Source organism: Archocentrus centrarchus, chromosome 10, assembly GCF_007364275.1.
Source record: "Archocentrus centrarchus isolate MPI-CPG fArcCen1 chromosome 10, fArcCen1, whole genome shotgun sequence".
Taxonomy (NCBI): Eukaryota; Metazoa; Chordata; class Actinopteri; order Cichliformes; family Cichlidae; genus Archocentrus; species Archocentrus centrarchus.
The window spans coordinates 17,208,741-17,236,640 of record NC_044355.1 but is presented as its reverse complement, the minus strand read 5'-3'; the positions used below and the strand labels follow the sequence as shown (position 1 = coordinate 17,236,640).

The following is a 27,900-nucleotide window of genomic DNA, read 5'->3' as shown; positions in this document are numbered from 1 at the left end:
ACTGGCTTTTTATTGTGATAGGGAAGCTGTGTGTGCACAGACAGATGGGCAGACACACACACACATGCACGAACCCACTTCCAAGCAATGTTTTAGTCTGACAGTGCCAATCTTGCCTTGGGTCAGCGACAGCTACGCATACAGCAAGTGGAGCTTAATTGAATATTGTCTTATAAGCCAGTGTCACAAATCTCACCTGGCACAGTTTGATCAAATCCTAAAAGAACACTGCTGATTCGATTAGGAGCTTCTGGCTGTAAGATAACAGAAAACAGCCTGTTTTTTCAGCATCGTGCTCTTATTTAATAAATGTGTTGAAAACATGCTGATGTTAATTTGTTAGAAAGCTGAAACCCATTAACTTAAGTGATTTAAAAAAAAAACTCATCTGTGTGTGTTTGCAGTGTGCAGTACGTTTTGGTTATGAAGGTAAGATCAGAGTACAAGCTAATTATTGACACAAATGTTCTTTACAGCAATCAGCATGTGCCTGTGAGCTTTGTGCCGGGCTCTATACACCCTCACAAAGATAGCTCACTAATATCCACCTGTGTTGAGTTGTGACTCTATTTTTTGAAATCTGTCAGTAAGATCTGAGAATAATGAAGTGCGTTTTGAAGGACGGGTTAAATTAATCAGCTGGAATGGGCCTGGTAGTAATACAAGCATGTGAGGACGTGAGTCAACCTTTTTATGTGTGAACATTATGTCGTAGGGAGGGGTTGAGCGGGAGCAGAAGTACACAGAGGGAGAGATAGGAAAGCAGGGTGTCAGATGGACACTGCAACACCTCGGAGCTGGAAATGTTCCTCTCTGCTCGCTTTGATCATTTCACCCTCTTCATTACCCACGTTATGGATCCCTTTTCGGTCGTAAGAGGATGCATTATTTTGACAACTGCGCTGACTGACTGACATCAGCTGTCTCCTTAAAGTGGATTTTGGAATCAAGATAAAAACCTTCAGCATGATGAACCATCCTTCTCTTCCCACATGTCACTTCCTCTTGTTCTCTGTCCTGTTATTTATATATTGTTGGAACAAGGCAACCTGTTCTACTGGGGAGGGCAGGAATATTTGGCAGCAGCCCAACATGGACCCCATCCTCAAACAACAATCTTTCCTACATGAGACCTTCCCACCAGGTTTCCTCTGGGGCTCTGGGACTTCTGCTTTCCAGACAGAAGGAGCCTGGAATCAAGATGGGAAAGGTGCTTCGATTTGGGACAGTTTCACTCACAACTATGTCAGTGGCAATTTGGCCAGCCAGGCCGCCAATGTGGCAAGTGACAGCTACAATAGATGGGAAGAAGATGTGAAGGCACTGGAGTATGTAGGTGTAAGATCATACTCTTTTTCTCTCTCCTGGCCCAGACTCTTTCCTGGTGGAAATGCCAGAGGTCAGCCCAACACAGCTGCTGTGAAGCATTACCGCCGCCTCATAGAGAGGCTTCTGGAAAAGAAGATCGAGCCCATTGTCACTCTCCATCACTGGGACCTGCCACAGGTGCTGCAAGAGGATTATGGAGGCTGGAAGAATGACACTCTGGTGGAACTTTTTGAAGCGTACGCTGCTTTTTGTTTCCACACTTTTGGGAGTCGTGTGAAGCACTGGCTCACAATGCATAATCCATACCTGGTGGCTGTGCAGGGATATGGCACAGGTGCACACGCTCCTGGAGAGACAGGTGGTCCTGCCGCCTCTCTCACTGTGGCACACAATCTGATAAAGGTCAGTTATTCAGGGGAACCTAGCAGGTTTTGTCTAATTGGTCATGAGTGTGTTTTTTTTTTTTTTTTTTTTTTTTTACTCTTAGTGTGCGTCATCTCTTTGGTTGAAACAGCAGTGACATGAAGAATATCTCCAGTTATACACATACACACACTGTGTAAACTTTGAACTCTCACAGCTTTATCACTTTATGATAGTCAGTGAATCTTTATATCTCTAGAGTGATTTTAGGTCACAGGACAGTGAGGCAAAAGGAAAATGTTCCCTGATAGTTTGTTGTAATACAATTAAATTTGTCACAAAAGTCTAATTTTAATTAAAACATATAAATAAAACTAGTGCAACCAGGTGCAAAACCTTCCTGCTTCTCTTTTCTTTTTAGTCTCCCTGATGACTAGTCAATGTTATTTATATTGATAGACTCATGATAAACAAGACAGTTAAAGAGACATTGTGGTCAAAGTCCACCACATCAGCACTTGTGTGCTGGGGAGAAATGGTGTGTGTCAGGAAGTCAGGGAGATATGCCTCATTAATAATCACTTTCAGTTTATGCAAACAAGCACAGATGGTGTGCCTGCAGCTCCAAGTGAGCAAATAAAATTAACAAATAGTCATTTATTTGTAATTGTTGTCATGATTACTTCCTTACATTTTCTATTCCCACTCCTGTTCCCATTTGAACTTTCTTGTTCAGTCATGCTTGATTTTATACATCTTTGAATGTGTGTATGAACAGAAAACAGAAAATCAGTATTTATACATGTGCTTTTTATAAAGACACAAAAAAATTACTAAGTCAAAACAGACTTATTATACAGAGAATATGCTGAAGATAAAAAAAAAACAAACAAACAAAAAAAAACCATCAACTAATATGTCTGCTGTTATTTCTAGGCTCACGCCAAAGCATGGCACACCTACAACACCAACTTCCGCAAAGCTCAAAAAGGTAAAGTGTCCATTGTTTTAGGGTCCCACTGGGTGGAGCCTCAAAGAGGTAAAGCTGCTGATGCAAGTGTTGAGCTCTGCCAGGAGTCAATAGAGGCAGCTCTCGGTTGGTTTGCCAACCCCATCTTTGTTGATGGGGACTACCCAGTCTCCTTAAAAACCAAGTACGGGGCTCTTCTGCCCACATTCACCTCTGAGGAGCAGCTCTGGGTGCAGAAGACAGCTGACTTTTTTGCCCTGTCCTTTGGGCCTAACAACCTCCGTCTGGGACAGAACATAATTGGCTATGGGCAGACTGTGACCCCAGACCTGCGACAACTCCTGGGTTGGATAAAGCTGGAGTATGGAAATCCGAGCGTGCTGGTAGCTGAGGGAGGCTGGTTCTCTGAAGCCACTGTGGGAATGGAAGACACAGTTGGCATCTATCTGATGAAAAGCTTTGTCAACCAAGTCCTGCGAGGTAAGCAGAACGCTGGGAAAAACAAACAAAAAATGAGTTAGACAATAAAATCATTATGAAACAAAAATTTGTCAATCTTGATCAGTAATCTGTTTCCTTTCATAGCCATTAAGCTTGACGGTGTACAGGTGTTTGGATACATGGCCTGGTCATTAGTGGATGGATTTGAGTGGAATTATGGATATAGTATTAGACGAGGCCTTTTTTATGTCGACATCAGCAAACCAAACAGAACCAGGAGCCCCAAGAGCACTGCTCAGTACTACAGACAAATAGTTAAAGATAATGGATTCCCGAGTGATGAAACCTCACAAGAGGTGAAAGGCCATTTCCCCTGCAAATTTCAGTGGGGTGTTGCAGACTCCACTTTACAGGTAACAAGAGTTCATTTTCATACCTATGGGAGAAGTACAATAATGCTCCAAACACCTAAAGAACACATTTTTATTATGGTTTTTTTTGTTTATTTGTTTTGCTTTTCTAGGTCCAGTTCTACCCTTTCTCCCCACAGTTTACTGACCCTCATCTGTACAGCTGGAACCTGACAGGCGACGGCTCGTTGCATCAAGTCCCAGGTGTGAAGCTCCACACTAGACAGGCCCAGTGCACGGACTATTTGGCTATCCGTGATCATCTTCGCCTGTTGGCATCCACTGGGGTGTCACACTATCGCTTTGCTCTAAACTGGTCTCTGATTTTACCCCAGGGAGACCTCTCTGATGTAAACACTGAAGCTCTGAGGTAAAAATGCACACACACACACAAAATCAAAATTCAAACAACACAATTCAGGTTACAGCTGTAACTTCACCTGCACCACACTGACTCGGTCTCTCTGGCTACACTCTTTACTTCTATAAAGGTACTACCGATGTATCGTGACCGAGCTCAAGAAGCTGGACCTCGAAGCTCTAGCTGTCATGTACTACCCAACACACAGATCTCCAAATCTGGGCTTACCTGTGCCACTGCATGCCACAGGTGGTTGGCTAAATTACAGCACAGTGAACGCTTTTCAGGAATATGCAGCACTTTGCTACCAGGAGCTGGGTACCTGGGTTCAGAACTGGATCACCATTAATGAGCCAAACAGACTTATAGATGCTTATTCCAGTGGGGAAGACAAGCATCAAGCAGCTCATAACCTTCTTCTGGCTCATGCAAAAGCCTGGAGGTTATATGAGAAGGAACATTCTGGTCAACAGCAAGGACTGGTATCGTTGGCACTACATGCTGACTGGGCCAAACCTGCAAACCCCTTCCTGGAATCACACACTGCAGCAGCAGAGAGATTCCTTCTGTTTGAACTTGGCCGGTTCTTAGACCCATTGCTGGGGACTAGAGATGATGATGAGGAGAACAAGGGGGACTACCCACAAGAAATGAAAGCATACTTGGAGGAGAGAGCTCGAGTAATGGCCCTCCCCAGATCCCCTCTTCCTAATTTTACTGAGACTGAGAGGAAGGAATTGAGAGGGGCATTGAGTTTTATCGCACTGAACCATTTTACCACCCGTTTGGTCTCCCCACTTTCCCACACACAGGACAGTTTTCAGCAGAAAACATCCCCTGATCATGACTGCTTGATCCTTTCTGATCCCACGTGGCCCTCCTCTAGCCTGCGGCAAGCTCTTGTGCCATGGGGCCTGCGTAAGATGCTGAACTGGGTTAGTCAGAAATATGGAGGAACTCTACCTATCATTATCACAGGCACTGGGATTGATGATCAGGCTTCTGTTGAGGATAAACTCAGGCAACACTACCTACGGAGTTACTTGCAGGAAGCACTCAAAGGTGGGTCAAACATTTTAGATAATTTTCCTCCTGAGTCCAGGATGTGCTGTGTCACAATATTTGGCAAGGGACAAAACAGTCTGCAGTGTTCAGGATGTTGAGCCAGAGGTACAGTCAAATGACCTTATTGCTTCCTATTATAAAACGCCATATATACTGAGCAACCATGAAGACCATAAATACAGAAAGGAGGGACAAGGAAAAACAATGCAGTGACAGTGTTATGTTCATGAGTAGTGAGCCATAAAGGTTAGTATGCCCTTTATGGCTCACCTGTATTTGCACATGCAGGCAGTCTAGTTTTCTAACACAGTCAAAGGTGGTGTTTCAGTTTTTGTGTGGTTTTGTTTTTTAGATTCATCTCACTTTTACGTCTATTTGTTTGCAGCTTACCATCTCGATGGAGTCAACTTGCAGGGCTTCTACGTGTGGAAACTCCAAGATCATCATGTACCGCAATATGGCCTCTTCACCTCAGCCCAACACCAATCCAAACCTAAAGCCTCCATCGCTGTGTACAGAGAAATCATTGCTAACGGCGGTTCCCTTAACAATGACTCAGTGCAGCCCTGCAGGTTTAGTGAGCTGCATGAACCTTGCTTTGTATGCGCATGGATGTTCAAGAACAAAGCGATGCTGGTCTTTGGGGGCTGCTTGCTAATAACAGCTGTAATGCTGGCAGCACTGGTCGTTTTTGTCACAGTCACCAAAAGAAACCGAAGACGTAGCAGAGGGAGAGGGAAGGTTGGTTTGAGCAGGAGGAGAAGAAAGGAAGGAGCGTGTTTGTGTCCACCTGGTGTTAAGCGATAACACTAGGAAAGACTGACTCATTCATATGTCATAGAAAAAGTGCGTAGCCCATTAACAGGGAAGAGCCACAGCTTATGTTTGCTCCGTTTGTGTTTGTTTTTGCTCTTATGACAAATGTGTGATTAGTTGGGACACTGTGGAAAATGTAAATAAAAGCAGAATTCGTTGATATGAAAAGCTCATAAATCCATATTTTATTTACAACAGAACATAGAAAACATCAAATGTTTAAAGTGAGGCAATATACCTTTGTAAAACAATATTCACTAATTTTGAATTTGATGTCAGCAGCATGTCTCTAAAAAGTTGGGACAGGGCCATGTTTACTGCTGCGTAGCATCCCTTTTTTTCTATTAACAAGATTTCATGAACATCTGGGAACAGAGGAGACCAAAGGAATGTCCCATTCTTGTCTGATATTGGATTCTGGCTCCTCATGATGGGCCAAATATTTTCAGTTGGTGAAAGGTCTGGACTGCAGGCAGACCACTTTAGCACTCAAACTCTTCTACTATGAAGCCATGCTGTTTATAGCTAAAGTATGTAGTTTAGCATTGTCTTGCTGAAATATGCAAGAACTTCCCTGAAAAATATGTCACCTGGTTGGGAGCATATGTTGCTCTAAAGCCTGCATATAACACTGATGGTGCTGTTCCAGATGTGCAGGCTGCCAATGCCATAGGTACTAATGCACTCCCGTACCATCAGAGATGCAGGCTTTTGGTCTGAATGTTGATAACAAGCCAGATGGTCTCTCTCGCTTGCTAGTCAAGAGGAGGCAGTGTCTATATGAAAAATAGTTTCAAATTTGGATTCGTCTGACCACAGAACAGTTTTCCACTTTGCCTCAGTCCATTTTAAATAAGCTTTTGCCCACAGAAGACAGCAGCATTTCTGGATCATGTTCACATATGGCTTCGCCTTTGCTTTAACCTGGCTTTAACCTGGATTTGCAGATGGCACGTGAACTGTGTTCAGATACTGATTCCTGGAAGTGTTCCTGAGGCCATGCAGTGACTCATGCCTGTTTTTAATGCAGTGCTGCCTGAAGACCCGAAGATCACACGCATCCAGTGCTGATTTTGGGCCTTGCCCCTTGTGCGCAGAGATTTCTCCAGATTCTCTGAATCTTTTGATTATATTATGTACTGTAGATGAAGAGATATTGAAAGTCTTCACAATTTTACCTTGAGGAACATCATTTTATTAACATAAATAGCTGCAAAATGTTTCTTTGGATGTTTCTTTTTAGTTCCACTTACTTTTACAACCTTTTTTGTCCCTGTCCCAACTTTTTAAGATGTCTTTTAACATTTGCTTTCTATGTTTTATTGTGAATAAAATATGGGTTAGGAAATTTGCAAATCATTGCATCCCGTTTTATTTTCATTTCACACAGCATCCCAACTTTTTTTTTTCAGAATTGGGTTTGTAAAAGCTGTTTTGTTTGTATGTTTCTACATATTTAAAATACTATGAGATTGTGTATCAAAGTGAAAGGCTAGTGCATGCATCACTGTTTTACAAACTTATATAAGTGAGCTTTGAGGTTTATAATAAGTAAATACAAAAAAATACATCACATAAATATAAACTCTCATAAAACATGAACAACATCAGTTTTATAAAAGTGAGTCACTTTTCAAAGTTTTAAAAACACATATTTTAACATGACATGCTTTGACCACAGAGTGAACGTTCATGGGACAATGATGCCCCCTAGTGAGACTGCAGGTATGATGAAACGCTATGAAACGTTCGTCTGTCTTTTGTTAGAAAAAAAATGTATATTTTCTCATGTGTGTCCTGTGATAAAGCAGCATGGCTACAGAACTATGTGTCTAATTGTTGCTGCAGTTTAATTGATTGATTGAGTGACTGATTTAATTAAAGTATACAGACTAAAAACATCTGGGACCTTCCTAACATAATGGCCTGTCTTTTTCTCTTTTTTTTCACAAAAATTTTCTTTCTTTCTTTTTTTTTTGCCTAAATCACCATATTTTCGATATTTGGTTCAGTTTTTGTGTTTTCTGGAAAAACCTGAAAAAATGACTTCAATATATCAATATATGAATGAAGACCATTCATATATTGACACCCTTGTTATTGGCTTGCGCATGCAAGCCAATAACAAAGTCAACTAGAAAGAATTAAAAAACAACAGCCAAAACATTGTTTAACCATCATATCAACTTAACACCTTGTCTAAAAAACACAATGAAAATTATGTAGGAAATTCACTTTCTACAATGGTTTGGGCACAATATCTGATTCTTTCTCCCTGTGGTTTAACTATCAAAATGACATATGGCAAACAGGTAGTGTAACCATGATAAAAAATTGAGAGAAAAAACACCCCACAAAAGTTTAATGGTGCTGTGTGTGTGTGTGTGTGTGTGTGTGTGTGTGTGTGTGTGTGTGTGTGTGTGTGTGTGTGTGTGCTACGTGCTGCATGTGTGATGGGTTAAATGAAGAAACTGAATTTCAGTGCATGTATGTGTATGTGACAATAAAAGTTGTTCTGTTCTGTTCTTTAATAACAGATGTAGCCATGGTGCAAAGTTATGCCTAGGTACTATACATTATCAGCTGAGCTAATTTTAACTGAGTTACATTTGACTGACAGGTTTATGACTTTGTTAAGTTTTTGGTTATTAGTAAAAAGAACCCTTCCCTAAATGAAGTTAAAGCTTATTTTCATCAAGCCAAAGGCTAACAGATTCTTCCTAAGAAAATTTAAGGTCAATATCCTTAGGACCACCCCCCTCCCCAACTAACTATAAGAGCAGAATTAGAATACAACTAAGCAGGACCACATCTGGATGACAGCTGTGACCCTTTTCTGGTCATTTCAAAGTAAAGGATTATTTAAGCATATCTTTGTGTCAACAAAATGCATATAAGCTGTGATCTTTACTCTGATGATCAGATGAAAAAAGTCTTACTTTAATACTAAAAACTGCTAACAACAATGTTACTTAATTTTAAAGTTTTTGATTAAAACTAAGCTTTCACACGGCCCTGATTAAATGTAAACTTAAATACATATACCACCCTACCCTAATATAGTCGTTGTAAGCAGATGAACCAATAGGAGGAGGGATTCAGGATGGCAATACTGATCACATGACCCCTCTCCTCCAGACTGCATGCAGTTTGGTATTAAAATGTTTTCAGAACCACCAACCATTGTGGTCTTACACATTTGAGATGATAGATAAACTTTGAGGCTTTTTTTTTTTTTAAGCGAATTATAACTTTGTATAAATAGCGAGGACTGACGGCGCTCGGCAGCCAGCAGCGTTACTGTTATTATTTTTCAGTGTATTTAAAACGTGCAGAGCTACTGTAGGCAGAACAAGCTAGCTTTAGCTAACGTTAGTCAGGTCGGACGGCGACGAGGCCCCAGCCGGACGGGAACACGGGTGAACCATGGCTAACATCGCAGTTCAGAGGATAAAACGGGAATTCAAGGAAGTGCTTAAAAGTGAAGAGGTCGGTTGTCATGTTTGCCAGTCGAAGCTGTGGCTTTAATTTTTTTTTCCTCTTTCCGTGACTGCGGGGGCTGAATGAGAGTGACGCGTCGCTGGCTCAGCTGTCAGATTGCTAAATCACTGAGCTGCTAGCTTGAGCTAACAGCCTGACTGATAGTTTCTAATATACCACAACGTGGAAGCTAAAGTCGAGAAATTAACTTCTGCTCCAATTTGGGAGCATTGCCGTTTTAAATGAGCCCCAACTTCATGTTGCTAGCAGTACTCGATAGCTTACCGTGCCTTCAGTTGTCGCAAAGCTAACCGGGATAGCCATAGCAAAGAGTGTTAGGTGTTGTCCTCGTGTATTACTGAAGGTATTCTTTGCACATGTACCCCCATATAGACACGTCCCTATTTAGGTTAGAGCGTGTATTATATATAGATATATAGGATTTGTGCAACAAGTTGATCAACTTTGGCTAATGCTGCGGGGGGTGTCCAACTTGTGCTGGATAGTCTTGGTTTGTGTTTAACGCTCATGTGGTTTTCAACCTTTCAGACTAGCAAAAACCAGATAAAGGTGGATCTGGTGGATGAAAACTTCACAGAACTTAAAGGGGAGATTGCAGGGCCACCTGACACGCCATATGAAGGTGATGTGCCTTCCCTGTTGTCGTGAATGCATGGTTGTGAAACTTTGTGATATTTGTCATCACTGACAAAAAGTTGATTCTAGAATCACACTAACTGTTTCAAGAGGCTTTAAATCTGCATGCTTGAATGTTATTTTCCTTGTTTTGATAACCACCTAATTTCTTCCAGGCGGTAGATATCAGCTAGAAATTAAAATTCCAGAGACATATCCATTCAATCCACCCAAGGTAGGTATTAATGACTCGTACTTATAATGATAAGTTTCTCTGAGCGTATTTGCCCCAGAAGTTCATTTTACTGTAAGAATCCAGTAATGATTTGCTTGGGCATGTTTCTCGTCTCAGGTTCGGTTTATCACGAAGATCTGGCATCCCAATATCAGCTCAGTCACAGGTGCAATATGTCTGGACATTCTTAAAGACCAGTGGTGAGTAAATGTGCTCCAAGATTCTTGACATTCTTCATTCATCATGCATCCATTATGAAATACTTTTCTAGAAAGTAAAGCTGTGGCCAATTCCAGGTTTTTTTTTCAAGCCCACACACACAACAGTTAGGTGATAGCACAAATGAAAAAGTGGATTAGGGACCTTGATAGGTTGACAATACATTTGTTGTCATTATTAAACCACTTTTAAAAATGAAAGAATAATGTAATTGTTTATTTTTTGAATCCGAATATTTAAGACTGTCAAGAAAACTCGTCTGTGTCAGAGGCCGTGTTGTCAGAGCACTATCAATAGTGGTTGCTTTAAAAATGTGTATGTGGTTTCAGGGCAGCAGCTATGACACTGAGGACGGTGCTGTTGTCATTACAAGCCTTACTGGCAGCTGCAGAACCAGATGATCCACAGGATGCTGTGGTAGCCAATCAGGTGGGTGTGTATTTGTTTTTACTTGGAACTTCTTTTCCTGTTTGAACATGGTACATTACTACTAATGATTGCAACTAAATATGAATGGACATGTAATACTATGATTATGATTTAGGAGTTATACTGGCTGATAAATATACATTATGTTAGAGTAATATTGAAAATGAAAAATGTTGGAGTTATTGTGTAACTTTGTAGCAGTCTATTTCACAAACTCTTTAGTGACTTACTGGGAAGTCTGCACTCCACTCTCTGATCAGCTATAATACGTGCAGTGCTGTGAATATTGTGAAGTCACTCTGGACAGGATTTACAGGATGCAATATTCAACACACAACTTAGAATAATTGTTAATTTTTGAATGAGCTTCTTTGGTATTTTATCAGTATACATGAGATTTTTTGCTTTAGGCATTTGTGTCAGTTTCACAGTCGGAAGCCCCTGGATTGGTCCCACAAATGGCTATACACAGTTTGATGCATTATGCTTTCTTGCTGGTTGAGCAATAGAGAGTGGTGTACAAGTACTGCATGTAGGGCTGCTGCTATTATTTATAATAATAATAATAATAATAATAATAATAATAATAATAATAATAATAATATTTTTTATATTAACAGTTTGAATTAGAAAATAATACTAAACATGCCAAGAACAAGAATGGAAAAGGGGGAAAAAAATGTATCCCAAACCCCCAACCATAGGAGAATGCAGAAGGACAAAACTTTAAAAATAAGTAAATGATTGACTTCAACTTATTCCACCTATTAAGATGACATTCTTCACATACAAGATAAATGGCTGCCAAACCCTATAAAACCTAATACGGATCTCAGTTTTTCTAAGTGTAGGAACTGCATTAGTTTTCTGATCCAATGAGTGTGAGCCACTGGGTGTCTCATCTTTCTGGTTTTATAAGACTTAATCTTCTATCTATCAGTGTATCAAAGGCAGCAGGATCCCGCCTGTATTTTCGAAGGCATCTTGCATCTGTCTTCTAGCCGCCATTGCTTCTGTGTCAAAACATTTTCATTAATAGTCATGTTTTAACATTTGTGGATGTTAACTTTGAGATTAACTTTGTTCATGAAATTAATAACATGGTAATGCTGGGAGGGGGAAAAAAAAAGCATGACGTCTCTTCTGCGTCAACATGGCTGACATTTTTTTTCTAAGTCACACTGGAAGTCCTGTCCCCTTCACCTTTGCACTGTGATGCATACTGTATCTCCTCTAGTGTGTTAAACCAGCTTAACCTTCAACTAGGAGGAAGTGGAACTAACAAAGAGACTAGTTAAGAAAGCTGTGGCAAGTGTTGGTCCTGGAGGGCAGATTCATGGCATACAACGCTGAATGTCAACACACACACACACACACACACACACACACACACACACACACACACACACACACACACACACACACACACACACACACACACACACACAGGGCAAGCCTTCTCCTGGTTTCACTTCTGACCTGAACTGCTGCCTTCTGTCAGGTTTAGAAACTGGAATCTCATAACCAGAGACCTGACTCTCCTCACCAGCACCAATCATCTACATGTTGGTTGGATTAGTTTAAAAATTGTGAATAAGTACAATGCCAACATTGTACTTATTTATTTTTTATAATGTTTGATATCTGGATAATTTTCTCTTGGCATTGATGAACTGCATACAAATATAGAATTATGAGGCATAACATTATAACTACTTACAGGTGAAGAAAATACACTGATTATCTCTTCATCATATCACCTGTTAGTAGGTGGGATATATTTGGGAGCCAGTGAACATTTTCTCTTAAAAGTTGGTGTGTTTGAAACAGGAAAAATGGGCAAGCATGAGGACTTGAGCACGTTTGACAAGGGCTAGACAACTGGGTCAGTGCAACTCCAAAACTGCAGCTCTAGTGGGGTGCTCCCAGTCTACAGTGGTCATTGGTTCAAGGAAGGAACAGGGGTGACCCAGCAACAGGGTCATAGGTGGCCAAGACCCACTGATGCACGTGGGGAGTGAAGGTTGACCCATGTGCAATCCAACAGATCAGCTACTGTCAGTCTGATCCATGGAGGCCCACCTCACAACTTACAGGGCTTAAAGTATCTGTTGTGAACATGGTGCCAGATACTACAGCACACCTTCAAGGGTCTAGTGGAGTCCATGCCTCAACTAGTCAGTAGGGGTGTGCGATATACACAAAATATAATATTTTGTCCAACTATAATAAATGATATTTTGCATTATTTAAAAATGTGTTCATAAAAGAAGCGCAAGCTAGTAAAATATAAGACTTAGTTTAAAGTTAAAAGTTTGCTGAGTGCGTGCTTTGCCAGACATCTTAGCTGATTTAGGTTCGTCTTGGACAGCAGGTTCCCGAAATTTTTCATGGTCCTCATACTCGATGATGATGGAGCAGGTTCGTTGTTGTCGAGCCATCCGCTTTCTTACAAAGTCTGCAAACTGCCATCTTTTGAGCAATGTCAGTCTTTTCAAATCTAAACCACCTCCTCGCCCAGGAATTAAATCTAAGACTGTAGACGTGAGGCTGGCAAAGTCTGAATTTCTGCCCCTGGCACAGTGTGTTCACTCATTTCCAGCTTTACGTGTGTTGTTTAGGCAGTTATGCTAGCACACAGTATGTGCACTCGCATATGTGAGAGTGCAGCAGCCTATATTCAAGCATAAAGTAGTGAACGCGTGAAGCTGAGGAGTCCCCCCCTCCAGTCATTAGCATACTTGATAATGTCAGCTCGCACATCGGTAACACGGCAATTAAGATATTATTGTGGACGATATATATCACACACCCCTACTAGTCAGAGCTGTTTCTACAGCAAAAGGCGAACAACACAATATTAGGCAGGTGGTCATGTTTCTGTTATCGACAGTGGTACAATTAATTTTTAACACAATGTAAAGCTGTCTTTCACATTTGTTTACCATGCAGTACAAGCAGAATCCAGAGATGTTTAAACAGACAGCAAGACTCTGGTCTCACGTCTACGCAGGCGCTCCCGTCTCCAGTCCGGAGTACACACGCAAAATAGACAAACTCTGTGCCATGGGCTTTGAAAAAGTAAGCTTTTCTAAATCTTTCCTCTCCCCTGCTTTGAATTGCTGTGTTAAACTCCAGCCGAATGAAACGGTAGTTGTGACGGGTTTTTTCCTTTCTCCTCAGAATGCAGTAATAGTGGCATTGTCGTCGAAATCCTGGGACGTGGAGACGGCAACAGAGCTGCTGCTCAGTAACTGAATTCTGGCACCTCCTTCATCTTCCTCTTAATCCCAATCTTGCCCTCCTCACACGCATCCTCTCTCAAATTCCCACTGTCTGAAGGTGTCTCTTCCCTTATCATACCCTCTGTTTCAAAGTGGACTCCTCACATCTACACTTGCCCTCTTCTCCAGCCCCACCTATACCCCTCCGTGCTGCATCTCTCATCTGCACTCGTCACCATCTGCTGTACTACACTCCGATCAGCCGCTCTGTGAGCTCTTATCTCTGGTTTCTTAAATTTCATTCAACATTCCGCTCAGACCTACAATCAGAAATCCACACCTCACCACCTTTGAAGCAAATGCCAGACTTAAGACCCTGCCCACATTCGCCAATCTGCCAGATTTTCTGGCTCTGTGTAAGAAGCGGCTGTCCGTGGCTTATCCTTGCCTATGCAGTGCATTTTGTTTAATTTGTGACCTTGCTGGAAGATGGTCAAGCCATTCAAGGGGACTCTTTTGGACCTGGTCCTGATTTAACACACTTTTGGTGCTGTTTTTCTGAACAAGGATTAAGCTGAGTTTTTGAACTTTCTAATTTCTTGCACTGTCTTCAAACCTTACTGTAATCTGTTCACTACTCCAAAAATAAAGACTTAGTAGTGTTAGGGTAATTTCTAACAAAATGGAGTGCTCAACAGAGGATTTAAAATTTGAGCTTTAATATGATTATTTCCTAAATTTCACAGAGCACCTAATTTACTGGAAAAATTTAGGTGGCAAAGTCAAACATGGATGTATTATTTTGGTTATATTGTGGGAGTTTCAGGGCAGTAGCAGTGCATTATTTAGACACACAAAATTGAGGGGAAAGTCACAAAGTGCAACAAGGCAAATGCAGCCCATCGGCTTATTCTGTGTTCTAGAAATCAGTTCATGAAGTGTAACAAAGGTGTTCACACAGTAGCCATATTCATTTTCATGCCATATTCTCCCCTCTTCAGCTGTCTGACAATTGACCCAAAATCCAAGAAATCTTAAGTTACTATCCTCACACCTCTTCTTCACATGGCTGACTTCATCTCTCCCTTTATCCCCACATTTTAAAGTTTTATTTGGATATGACTTCTACAGGAATACATTTTGATTCTTGTTTTTAAACGGAGAGAAAAACCTGTTCAGCAGTAACACAACTTGTCACAAGTCTGGATGGATAATGGTTCAAAATGATAGAAAAATATTGCATCAACCTACCTAGGTCAACAGATAAAATGTCAGTGATTCATCTGTAAATAAAATATTGAAGTCTGTGTAAATTAATCCACACTGTTGTTTCTGTGTTGCCTGACATACATGCGCACACACACACACTACCTGACCAAATTTAGTATGTCATTTTTTTAATGCATAAACATCAGTCATATATTGAAAAATAGAGGAATTATTTTCCAAGATTTACTCACAAGCTCATTTTGCTCTCTGTAAAATGGAATAAAAATTAGGGTGAGCTGCTTAAATTCCTAGACTTAAGAAATGTAACCTGTTTACATTAAAGTGATCCACTTTAAATGAAGGTTTTTCACAGTGTGTGCACATTGGAGTCTTTCTGTGCATTAGTACTGCACTGCCTATTTAATTTCTTGCTGAAGAAAGCAAATTTTCTGTGCCGCTAAAGCTTCAACAAGGAATGCAGGCATGCTGATAATATTCGGATCAGCTTTCTCACAGTGAGGAGATGCAGAGAATGAGCATGATAACAGGTGGCCTGCTTGGTACCATGTTGTGCCATGTTGAACCTATCCAAGAAACCCTGGCAGTAATCTGAGGACTATTTCAGCCTGCACACTTATTTCAAAAATGGGGAAAAAAGCAACCTCTGATAAGTATGTTTTGTATTGTAGATTAAACTGTACAGCACCCGCTGCACACTAAACCAGCCTCAGGCATCCCAAGTATCTCAAACTCCTCTTCGATTCTTTCATTAAAAATTGACGTGTCTTTTGTATCTACCATCTGGAACTCTTCAGAGCATCGCAGAGTCGACTACAGCGCTCTAATTTGAATACGTGGCATTGAAATAGTATGCTTCCTGGCTCAGGTAATGGCGCTGAGATAATCATCTTGTGTTATTAAAATGACACAAAGTAAAGTAACTCGTTGCATTATTAAAGTCCCGAAGGCTCCAAAGTGGCTGACTTTACCACAGCTACGTCACTTTCTGTCAGCCACACGGCAACAGATAATGATCAGCTTGATATTCAGGTGCATTGGAAGCAAAAAGCCTTTTTAAATATTTTATTATGGAAAAACTGTGAACCACACAGCTTTAAGAGTTAGGTTTATAGCTTATATAGGTCAGTATTTCCGGTGTGATCATCTACTTTGAGTGAAAACTGCAGCTTTTTTTTTCATGGTGTATGAAAGCCCTGTACCATGCTTTGTGTGGATGCCATATTTCTGGAAAAAGGCCGTATCACATCAATTCCACCTAAGTATTAGCAACATGAAAACTGTAGGAAACACCTCTGTTGAGTGAGAGGTGACTTTTATTCATTGTGATGTTTGGGTGGGGTCAGTGAATACTAATAGGACCTCAAGCATCATTTCAAGAGTGTTAATAGAAAAACATGAAACATTTACACATTTTTCTGTAATCAATAATGAAAAATCCCTATTTGTATTGTAAATATTTGTTTAAATTAAAATGAGTATGCAGTTCCTATTTAAAAGGTGCCTTCTCCATATCTGGGTCTTACTAATCTGTAAGCTAGTATAGCTTCAATCAGCTGATTGATGCTCATTTTAATGTAGAAAATAAAACTCAAACTTGGGAAAAAAAAACTGGCAGTTTATTTTTAAGCCCTTATCACTTATTTCATTATGTATTAATTTATATCAATGAAACGCCACACAGTACTTTGCTTTATCGAATGGTTGACAAATCCAAAATCCCATCTTTTCTCCTCTGTATATTTCTCATAATGGCCTTATGTTGCAAGAGCAAACCAGCAGCCCACCTGACTCCGCAGGTGAATAGCCCCGTGTGTGGTGAGCCGATGATTCGCAGGCATCCTGTTTCTCTTTGTCTGCTGCTGCCATGTGATAGCTGGAGTTTTATTCCATGTCTCAGTCAGCAGACATGTTGCCTCCCCTGCCAAACATTAGGAGCTGGCCTTGCAGCAAAGACGACCAGAGGAAACGTCTTCCTGCTATCTGCATCTGAGTTCAATTGGGGTTGAACGGTCATCGTGTAGATCTCAGGGAATGAAACCAAAGCCTGTTAGATTACTGGTTGAGGTTACCTTTAATTTCTTTTTTGAAGATATGAGTTAACAAGAAGCTTGCTAAAGATGATCCCAATAATCTTTTTGGTGATGCTGCTTCCCAAAGGTGAGTCAAATTTAAGCCTGTCTTCCCTTGCAGAAAAATATGAACCTCTCCATATTAGACTAGATTATACCATTATTTTTCATGACTTTATAGTCATAAATTCTTGCAGTATTACCAGTCATGAATGCTGAATTTTGCATGCGACTTTTAAACTGATCGTGACAAATAAAAAATATATTGTTAATGTATATATATTTTTCAATTGATTATACTGAGATAGTTTGACAGTTTTCTTCACGTGGCCTTAAAATATATTGTTTTAACAAATGGCAAGAAAAAGGAAACACATCATGGAGACTCATTAAAAGCTGCAGCTACAAAGAACTACTTTAACCTCCTGTATAGTGACAGGTGACCACTTGTTTCTCCCCTCAGTGCTTCTCTCTGCTCAGGGTCACTATGCCCAGAAGCTCCTGAATGATTTGATGGAGAATTACTCCAGTGCCCTGCGGCCAGTGGACGACACAGACAGAGCCCTCAACGTCACCTTGCAGGTCACCCTCTCTCAAATCAAAGACATGGTGGGTGCTCGTTCATTAGCAGGTCTTGTTTCATGCGCTGGCGCAGCAAGGTTAGAGGCAAGTTGTGGATAGAAGAGGTTAATTATGTCCAGTCATGTCCACAACTAAGAGTCAGAGCATTTCTTTTAGCTGCAGAAACTTAAAAATTTACTTTCAAAGATGATATCAACGTCTGATTTATGTCTGATGAATGATATGTGAATATTGCTTTGCTGCAATATGTGATAACCAGTAAACATGTTCCGCTTACAACATCATTGCACAATCAATAGTCTGCATAACATGTATTGGCTAATCCATTAGCCACACTGCAGTAAAACTGCCTGGTAGTAAACTCTAATGACACTGATTTAGCAGAAAACATGAAATGAACTGTGTTTTATAACTTGGCACTGAACCGAACATGAAGCAAAACATGGAGATGAACAGACCTGTTATTTTGAACACTGTCCCTGAATGACAGGCAGAGCTTTTACTGTACAAACTGAACTGACTGTTGGCTTTTTTCAGCTGGTTCAGGTTCCCATCTGGGTTCAGTGTTCTGTCACCTCACAGTGAATCAGTAATTGCCTCGTGAGTGTATGTTTGGGCGTAGCTGAAGAGAGAAAAAATCAGCTGGTGAATGTAATGTTTCCGTACAGTTCCGGGGTATTTGTTGTCGTCAGTCTGTCGTATCAGGGGAGAAACGAGTGAGAGCCAGACAGCAAATGAGTGTATGTATGTGTGTGTGTGTGCGCACTGGAGTGTCCTGTTACCTGAGTGGATGTGTGTTCCCCCAACCTGCTTCACTGTGCTCATCCACCTGATATTTACAGCCGGGTCTGGATTTCAGACATTGTGAGGCTTTGTATTTGTCCACATGGTGTTGTTGAGCAGAGAACTGAGAAGATAAAGAGGTTTTTTTTTCTTCTTAAACTTAAGGTTAGCTCATGTCTGTGTGTAGATATACAGTGGTATAGACCTTAAAAGGGGCTAAGATTTGTGGATTTGACAAGTGTGGCAGAGTGTGGTTAATTCTTTGACTTTTGGTGATGCTCCACAACAATGGGTTCCTCTAAACACCTGAGTGAGAATGCTGTGAGAAATTCACAAAAGAGGGCAGTGACCATAAGCAGGCCTCATAATCCACCACAAATTACTTCAGGAAACCTAAGCTGTAGCTGGTGGAGAGTTTCTCACAGCCGCCCTGACATGACCATCAGTGGAAAAAAAAAAAAAGTGTAGGCAGATCTTAAAAACATCGTATCACATGGTTTAAAAATATCTCAGAGCTTTAAGTGATATGCAACTATAACAGTGTGAGAGAATTATGTCAACAGGGGAAATACCACATTTCCTCTTGTATCTGTAAATGTATGTGTTTTGCATTATAAATCATAAACGGAAATTGTGAATGCAGTAGCATTTAATTTCTCAGTGTGAGCTGCAGAGATTGTTGTGTGTTTATTTCCTTACAAGAAAATGTGCAATTCTTCCAGCAGCACCAAAACTGTTGCATGCAATTTTGTATTTGCATACTTTTTTTTGACTAGTACGATTGTGACTGTGCATGTATGTGTGTATGAAGGATGAAAGGAACCAGGTGCTGATTGCCTACCTGTGGATTAGGCAGACGTGGCACGATGCTTACCTGAAGTGGAATAAGGAGGACTATGATGGACTGGATGTCATCCACATCCCCAGCAGCCTCGTGTGGAGGCCTGACCTCGTCCTCTATAACAAGTACGCCCACACAGATGACTTTTCTGCTCTTTCTTTCCATAAACAAATACAAAATTTGGGTAAACCCTTTATTTATTTATTTTGTTTAATAACTACATGGTTATTTTAAGACTACTATAAAGAAGCACCATTGCACGCGACACACATACACTGATCAGGCATAACATTATGACCACTTAAAGGTGAAGTGGATATCACTGATTATCTCTTCATCATGGTACCTGTTAATGAGTGGGATATATTGGGGAGCCAGTGAACATTTTGTCTTCAAAGTTGATATGTTAGAAGCAGGAAAAATGGGCAAGTGTAAGGATCCGAGCAAGTTTGACAAGGGACAAATTTTTATGACTAGACGGCTGGGTCAGAGCAACTCCAAAACTGCAGCTCTTGTGGGGTGTTCCCAGTCTGCAGTGGTCAGTATCTATCAAAAGTGGTCTAAGGAAGGAACAGCAGTGGTCAACCAGCGACAGGGTCATGGGCGGCCAAGGCTCACTGATGCACGTAGGGAGTGAAGGCTGGCCCGTGTAGTCTGGTCCAACAGACGAGCTACTGTAGCTCAGATTGCTGACAAAGTTGATGCTGGTTCTGACAGAAGGGTGTCAGAATACACAGTGCATCACAGTTTGTTGTGTGTGGGGCTGCATAGCTGCAGAGCACTCAGGGTGCCCATGCTGACCCGTCACTCATTGAAAGAACCAACAATGGGCACGTGAGCATCAGAACCGGACCATGGAGCAATGGAAGAAGGTGGCCTGGTCTGATGAATCACGTTTTCTTTTACGTCACATGGATGGCTGGGCACGTGTGTATTGCTTATCTGTGGAACACCTAGCACCAGGATGCACTATGGGAAGAAGGCAAACCGGCAGAGCCAGTGCGATGCTTTGGTCAATGTTGTGCTGGGAAACCTTGGGTCCTGCCATCCATGTGGATGTTACTTTGACATGTAACCCTACCTAAGCATTGTTGGAGACCATGTACACCCTTTCTTGGAAACAGTATTCCCTGAGAGCTGTGGCCCCTTTCAGCAGGATAATGCACCCTGCCAAAAAGCAAAAATGGTTCATGAATGATTTGAGGTGTTGACTTGACCTCCAAATTCGCCAGATCTCATGTCAATCAAGGATCATAAAAAAATGATCAGAAATACAGAGATTATGTAGAAATACTTGATAGCTTTTATCTTAAGAAAATTCCTATTTTATTGGCTTGGCAGAGTGTACAGGTGTGTAAATCAAATTTAAAATTTAGCTTAAATGCTCCATTCTCATCATTTTAGCAGCATCAGAGACTGAATCTCACCACCATTTAACCAAATGACACGTGACTCGCACGTTTCTCTCAACTTGTTTCCACCCCCTCTAGAGCTGACGATGATTTCTCAGGGCCAATGGACACCAATGTGAAGCTGCGCTACAATGGAGAGATAACTTGGGATGCTCCTGCCATCACCAAAAGCTCCTGCGTGGTGGATGTCTCCTACTTCCCCTTTGACAGCCAGGAATGTAACCTCACCTTTGGTTCCTGGACTTACAATGGAAACCAGGTCTGGAGAAACACTTGCCCATACAGTATGCGACCATGCTCAGTTTAACACTACAACACAAAGTTGAAACTGTGACATGCTGTGGAGGACAATTGATATTAATTCTGTCTAGTTTACATTTCTTTAAAGTGGTTAAATGACACAACACCCGACTCTTGCTGTGACTCTGACCTCTGTGTTAGACTGGTGGTAACTGAGATTGACCTTTTTGAACTGTAAATCACATGCACATACAGTTTTGCTCATTGTATTTGTCTTCATACATTTGTGTGTACATACATTTTTCTTGGTAAATGTGTCCTGCCCGTCTGACTACTCCTCCGTTCCCATATTTCCAGGTAGACATCATTATGGGCATGGACAGCGGTGACCTGTCAGACTTCGTGGAAAATGTTGAGTGGGAGTGCCGTGGAATGCCTGCCACCAAGAATGTCATAATGTATGGCTGTTGCTCTGACCCGTATCCAGACATCACCTATACAGTTCTCCTGCAGCGCCGCTCCTCCTTTTACATCTTCAACCTTCTCCTGCCCTGCTTCCTCATCTCCTTCTTGGCCCCTCTGGGTTTCTACCTGCCTGCAGACTCTGGAGAGAAGGTTTCCCTTGGAGTGACAGTTCTTCTAGCGCTCACAGTATTCCAGCTAATGGTGGCTGAGAGCATGCCACCCTCAGAAAGTGTGCCTCTTATAGGTAAGAGAGGTTTTTTTTTAAGGACCATATTTATTAACCTTTTGTTGTTGCATGTTTTATGTTTCTATCACTCTATCACTTCCAAAAAAAAAAAAATTGTACTGACATCTATGGATCTATGGTCACAATGCTCTATAATTAATCTATGATCTAATGATGCAAGGGCATGCTACTGTAAAGTTAACATTTGTGGTTTTCAATTTAAATGTATCCCTGGGAATTCACTGTTTTACCTTAGGTGATATTTATCTAATGTACCGTATCACTGGCTATACCTTTAACATTTAAAAGGGTCACAGAGACAGACATTTAATGAGTGGCAGGCATACATGCTGGAGACGTTGCCACTCAATTACAGGACTAATACACATGTCCAAATATTTATAGCACATCCAAAAGCCTGACCTGGAATAGCAAATCTTAGACTGTGGACATAGTTAAAGAGGGTGAACATAGTACACATTACACCTATTAAACATCAGCCTTCTCAATATGATAGAGGTATGCAGACATTAGTGTTTAGCTCAGAGACGTGCTGGCATTACATTTGAGTTAAATCTCTGGTTCCAGCTGTTAGACAGTGATAACCTGCACCATCCTACAGAGAAGCAGGGGGGTGTAGTTATTACTGTCACCTCATAGCAGGAATGTAGTTTAAATGTCTTTGGTTTCAGAAAGGGACTCTGGCTTCCTCCCACAGTCCAAAGACCTACTTGTTAGGTTAATTAGTGATTCTAAACTGCCTGGAAATGTGGATGCAAGGTTGATGAAGTGCATAGAATTAAGTGGCATATGAATGTGTGAAAAAGGTAAAGTGCTTTGAGTGCTCAATAATATTAGATGAGTGCTATATAAATGCCAGTCTGAAAGTACCTATCTTAACAGTCAGCTTCTCTTCCATCTGTTTTTGTTCCTTTCTATTGCACAGGGAAGTACTATATTGCTACAATGACAATGGTCACAGCCTCCACATCTCTCACCATCTTCATCATGAACATTCACTTCTGTGGCGTCGAGGCCAAACCAGTTCCACACTGGGCAAAAGTCCTCATCATTGACTACATGTCGAAAATTTGCTTTGTTTACGAAGTGGGTGAGAACTGCGCCTCCGCCTCTTCTTCGTCTTCTCACACCCCCCAAGACGAAGTCCGTCACCAGCAGCTCAACAGCCACATTCATTCAAACGGAAAACCGGGGAGCCAAAGTAGCCGAAAGGATCGGAAGAGCGACAAGTACCCCAGACCGCAGACTTCCAAACTGCAGCAACATCCAAGAATAAAAGTTCAGCACCACATCACCAGAGATGAGAGCAGCCACCTATCTAGTTTTGAACCTGGAAAGTATGAAAGCTCTAATGGTAAAATCCTGATAAACGACTACTTTAAAGAAGAGCATAAGGTCCCGTGCTATCCCGAGGACCAGAAGATTCCCTGCTGCCCTGAAGACAAAAAGCCTCCGCCTCAAGGGCCCACTGTAACTTTTGGCCCCTGTGTCTTCTGCACCCATGGCAGTGGCCTCCCTGGTATGGACACTAAGCTTGTGCGCAATGTTGAGTATATAGCAAACTGTTTTAGAGAGCAGAGAGCCACATGCGCAAAGGGAGCAGAATGGAAGAAGATAGCAAAGGTCATGGACAGATTCTTCATGTGGATTTTCTTCATCATGGTTTTCCTAATGAGCATCCTCATCATTGGTAAGGCACCATGACCAAGCAGTGGTTCTCCAGATTTTTTTTTTTTTATTTGCTTATTTATACAGAAAGTTAACCGGGACTATTTTTATAAACAAATGGAACATTGACACTTACATGAACTTTGCAGTTTTTCTTTATTAATCATCAAAAACAACTTTCAGTTTGCATTCATTGTTTTGTCCACATACATTCAAGCCACTCAGCATCGGTTTGCTTTAAAAACATGTTTAATCTATTATGTCTTAAGCACAATAATATAGTGTACTGTACATAGTGACAAAAGTTCTTTGGTGTTCATCTAAAATGTAACAATATGAGCCAGACCATGACATATACAATATGTGCAGGCAATGCCAAATGAGGGATCTATTCAAACCATAGTTCATAAATCACTGTTTTCAGTTTACTTCATCTCATTAATACATTTGATTTTACTACTTTTCCAGCTATACAGTCGATAGGATCTTAGTGTGCTGCTACAATCTCGATCAGTCATGCTTTTGATGTAAGAGTACTCCATCATCTGACCATTGAATACATGTGAGGGGATCAGCTGTCTAGTTAAAATATGACCAGTGGAGACAGCGCATGTCTTATTCACAACTGTGTAATCAGACGCCTGGGGCAGAGAGACGCAGCATCAGTCAGTGCTCGCTGTGGATCAGCAGAATCATTTTTCTGTTCAAAATCATTCAGTGAATAGTTAATGAGCAAGCTTTGTTTGTAGCACAGCCAGGGCAGGCAGGATGTAAGGTAATATGGAGCATCAATTATGTAACACAATGTGCACACTCTGACACCCCCATTCTCCCAAAGGCCCCATCCCTTTAACTTTGAAAGTCAAGTGAATGCGCGCGTGTGTGCGCGCGCGCGTGTGCGTGCATGCGTGTGCATGTCTGCACACAGGAAAGAATAGTAGAAAACGAAGAAATAAAAGTGGTAATGACAGAAGGAATGCAAGAACAATGAAAGGAGAATGAAAAGCAAAGATTTCCAGTAAGAGTTTGAATGCAAATAATTGTATTAATTTTCTGAGCCTTGTGCACTTGTATCATACTCGTTTAAATTTTTGTGCAACATTATATTTCCTCACACTATACATGGAAATAGTCTTCCAGAGTTCTCTCCATAATAAGTAGAAAGTATTATGGTGATTCAATATTTTAAGAGTTTCTAAAATCAACAACTTGTTCTGTCCGAGTTTACTTTTTTGACTTTCCTAGCCTGTGTAACATTCAGGCCAAATTAACCCATTCCTATTGACGTCTTGAAAAATGGTCATAAAAATATAACAGCTTCATTTTTACAATTCATTTGGTTTGTTTTTAAAGGCAAAGTTATTTCCTAAATCAGCTGGGAACTGTTGCTTTTTTAGATAAAGATTTTCAACTGCTTCTGGTAAGTTTTCAGTCTGCTACAGTGAGTATGTGTTACAGCTCAATACAGTATGTGGGATGGAATTAAAATACGCAATACAACATCCACACTCAATACAGTTATGCATTATGTCAGCCAGTACAATGAGAATGCCCATTAATGAGTTTTAATAACTTCTGGACACCTTTAGAGCCGTGGGCCAATATTCCTAATATCTGACACTTTGAAATAAACTTGCACTTTGTGATGAACTTATTTAGGTATGCAAATGATTTCTGCTTCCTTTCCCAGTGCGTTTTCTCATAAGTGTGTTTTTGTTCTTCCAGCTAAGAACCGCAAATATGCAGAAAAATGTGAACAGGATTAAAGAAAAATGTGAATAGCATTAAAGACAACAAATCTTTTGTTTCACATTACCATAAGATCACAGTAGAGGGCGCTCAATTCTCACATACCAAAGCTTACTGCTGAAGCTGCGTGTGGTAACGTAAGTGCACAAGATTTGCAGCTGTGAACCATTCCCATTCATTTTTCATCTTCTGCAGAGATCTGCTCGCATAACTTCACTACTGAGAGGAGAAAACTTGGGGGGGGGGGGGGGGGGGGGGGGGGGGGGGATATTCATTCCTCTAGTGCTCCAGGTTTTTGGATGGCAAGAGGCTGTGGGCCTGTGTCATACTCGCTTCCATTCTGTAACCAATTCTTTAATTTTAATTAACCTGGAGGCTCTTAACGAAATTAATTTGGTAAGTACAAATGTTTGGGCAGCAGGGGGCATAACTTTTGATTGTTCTGTGGGCTGTGTTCGACAGAATTTGACTATGTTGTGTTTTTTTTTTTTTTCCCCTCCACCTCTCCACAGTGATTGTCATGGTGAAGCAGGAGAGGGGTGAACCATGTAATCTGGACAAGCTCAGCAGCTCAGGCACTGTGGGAAACACTGCTTGGGAAATTACCAAGAGCTTGGCAAAATTTCACTTGGAAGCATTACTTATCTGTAGGTAGAAACTGAAGATTGCTGTGAAGATACACTTATTTCACCAGTGAAAAGGAACTGCTTTCATGCAATTTCTTGCTATTTTGAGGCACTTTACAAAAGTCTTTAAATCTTGTGCGTTTTCAAAGACTACAGCGCTTCTTTCTAATAGAGCTGTACACAAATTATGCACCAAAATCCATCCATCCATCCATCCATCCACCCATCGATTTTCTTCCATTCATCCAATTCAGGGTTGCACGGGGAGCTGAATGAAGTCTATCCCAGTTGTCAGAGGGTAAGAGGCAGGGTACTGGTCATTAGTTTATTGCAGGGCTCAATAATGACATATAATACTTTTATTTTTAAATGTTATTCAAAAACACTGATGATAAATAATCCATGACATTTACATCAAAGGAGATAATATGGGTTATATGGGCAACTTATAAAAATGTGATGTGCACAATGTTTTAAATTTATGTCAGTGTAATTTTTTTTCTCTGTCAGAAGGTTATTTGTCACGGATGCAGTATTTGGGTGTGGCACGGAGTATCTGATCTGAGGAAAGGACAGTAATCTGCCTTAAAAATGTTTCATAGTTGTGAGGTTTTCTAAACTTGACGAATGCAATCAGTAGATTCAGATTCAGTGCATGACAGAAGAAAATGGATTCTGTCATTCCGATTAAATAAGATGGTCCTCTTGGTTATTGTCAGGGCAATAAAAATGAATGGTGTGGACCGCTGTCTGACTTGAAGTGTGGAGAGATCCCCCAGATGACAAATGAATGGGCAGGGAGGGATGCTGAGGCTGAGGATCTCTGATAGATGTTCACGACCTCTGACCAAAATGTTTGAACTAAAGTGCAGAGAAAGGGACCAGTTGAATTTAGAGGATGCTGACATGTTACTTGTATCCTACATGGTGCATATTATTTTTGGGCAGTGTCAGCTGTTTATTTTGTCAGAATCCTATACAAGTCCTTCTAGAGGCAAGTCTTGCTGTTTGGCACCCATTGGTAATGTATTTCAAGCTAAACCAAGCATCTATCTAAAAGGCAAAAAGCTGCAACTTTAATGGTCATAATATATAAAAATGTGATGCACAGATTCACCAGACTGATTTAAAATAAATCAAATCTTTAACGATTGAGTGTCTTTTTCACAAGTTGCATATGTCTGACACAGGATACACAGTACTGTGTAAAAATCTTCAGCCACCTCTCATTTCTTTATATTTTGCTAGGAAAATGGTAAGCAGATGCAGTGAGTTATTGAAATGTGCATTCATAAATGGAAATACAGTATATAACGCAAAAACAGTCAATATTTGGTATGAGCATCTTTATTTATCAACAGCCTGAACTCTCTGAGGCAGCTCACTTGTCGTTTCTTTCAGTAGTCTTCAGCAACAGTTCTCCAGGCTTCTCACTGCTTCAATAATGTTGAGGTCTGAGCTCCGAGGAGGCCGATCATTTTTCTATCCAGGTGGCAGTGTGTTTGGGATCATTATCATGCTGAAAAATTAAGCTCCTGGACACTTTGCAGATGGTATTGCATAGTGGATCTGATGGTACTTGCCCGTGCTCGTAATTCCATCAATTTAGACAAGATCCCAAACACCACTGGCTGAAGCGCAGCTCCAACCCATGGAGCCTCCACTGTGTTTTACAGATGGCTGTAGACACTCACTGTTGTACCTCTCATGGTCTTCTCCTTACATACTGACAACAATTTGAACCAGAACTTTCAAATATGGATTCATCACTCCATCAGACCTGTTGCCACTGATTTTCAGTCCAGTTCTTGTGTAATCTTGCCTTCCTTAAGAATGGCTTCTTGACAGCCACCCTTCCACTGAGACCATTTCTGATGAGGCTTCAGTGAACTGGAGATGGATCAGCTAGAGGGCCAGATGCATCTCTCAGATCCCGTTTCAGGTCTTTGCTGGATTTTTCCCCCTATTTCTCGAGGACATGACTTTCACATACTGTTCATCTGCTGTAGA

At 40.9% G+C, this 27,900-nt stretch overlaps 3 protein-coding genes across 3 annotated transcripts; all 3 read left to right on the top strand.

Annotated features, from left to right (window-relative positions):
- Nucleotides 1-787: 787 nt before the first annotated feature.
- Nucleotides 788-7,027, top strand: klb (klotho beta). Its single transcript, XM_030739345.1, has 6 exons — nt 788-1,731; nt 2,629-3,142; nt 3,248-3,516; nt 3,627-3,883; nt 4,005-4,936; nt 5,325-7,027. Exons 1-6 carry the CDS (start codon nt 967-969, stop codon nt 5,744-5,746), a joined length of 3,159 nt encoding a protein of 1,052 aa, XP_030595205.1. The 5' UTR covers nt 788-966; the 3' UTR covers nt 5,747-7,027.
- Nucleotides 7,028-8,886: 1,859 nt separating this feature from the next.
- Nucleotides 8,887-15,291, top strand: ube2ka (ubiquitin-conjugating enzyme E2Ka (UBC1 homolog, yeast)). Its single transcript, XM_030739346.1, has 7 exons — nt 8,887-9,244; nt 9,785-9,878; nt 10,048-10,106; nt 10,224-10,306; nt 10,655-10,754; nt 13,707-13,835; nt 13,938-15,291. The coding sequence occupies exons 1-7, from the start codon at nt 9,182-9,184 to the stop codon at nt 14,010-14,012; spliced, it is 603 nt and encodes a 200-aa protein (XP_030595206.1). The 5' UTR covers nt 8,887-9,181; the 3' UTR covers nt 14,013-15,291.
- Nucleotides 15,292-16,956: 1,665 nt separating this feature from the next.
- Nucleotides 16,957-25,919, top strand: LOC115787170 (neuronal acetylcholine receptor subunit alpha-9-II). The gene is made up of 8 exons (XM_030739749.1): nt 16,957-17,042; nt 17,298-17,365; nt 17,741-17,886; nt 19,454-19,608; nt 20,974-21,154; nt 21,493-21,844; nt 22,773-23,537; nt 25,777-25,919. The coding sequence occupies exons 1-8, from the start codon at nt 16,957-16,959 to the stop codon at nt 25,917-25,919; spliced, it is 1,896 nt and encodes a 631-aa protein (XP_030595609.1).
- The last annotated feature ends 1,981 nt before the right edge of the window (nt 25,920-27,900 follow it).

Bases quoted from the DNA above. Each gene is read 5' to 3' on its own strand.
- klb (XM_030739345.1), top strand. From the start codon at position 967: ATGATGAACCATCCTTCTCTTCCCACATGTCACTTCCTCTTGTTCTCT. The intron at 1,732-2,628 runs GTCAGTTATTCA...TGTTATTTCTAG, and splicing joins TGGCACACAATCTGATAAAG to GCTCACGCCAAAGCATGGCA. The intron at 4,937-5,324 runs GTGGGTCAAACA...ATTTGTTTGCAG, and splicing joins CTTGCAGGAAGCACTCAAAG to CTTACCATCTCGATGGAGTC.
- ube2ka (XM_030739346.1), top strand. From the start codon at position 9,182: ATGGCTAACATCGCAGTTCAGAGGATAAAACGGGAATTCAAGGAAGTG. The intron at 9,879-10,047 runs GTGATGTGCCTT...AATTTCTTCCAG, and splicing joins ACCTGACACGCCATATGAAG to GCGGTAGATATCAGCTAGAA. The intron at 10,307-10,654 runs GTGAGTAAATGT...ATGTGGTTTCAG, and splicing joins GACATTCTTAAAGACCAGTG to GGCAGCAGCTATGACACTGA.
- LOC115787170 (XM_030739749.1), top strand. From the start codon at position 16,957: ATGGCCTTATGTTGCAAGAGCAAACCAGCAGCCCACCTGACTCCGCAG. The intron at 19,609-20,973 runs GTACGCCCACAC...CACCCCCTCTAG, and splicing joins GACCTCGTCCTCTATAACAA to AGCTGACGATGATTTCTCAG. The intron at 21,845-22,772 runs GTAAGAGAGGTT...TCTATTGCACAG, and splicing joins AGAAAGTGTGCCTCTTATAG to GGAAGTACTATATTGCTACA.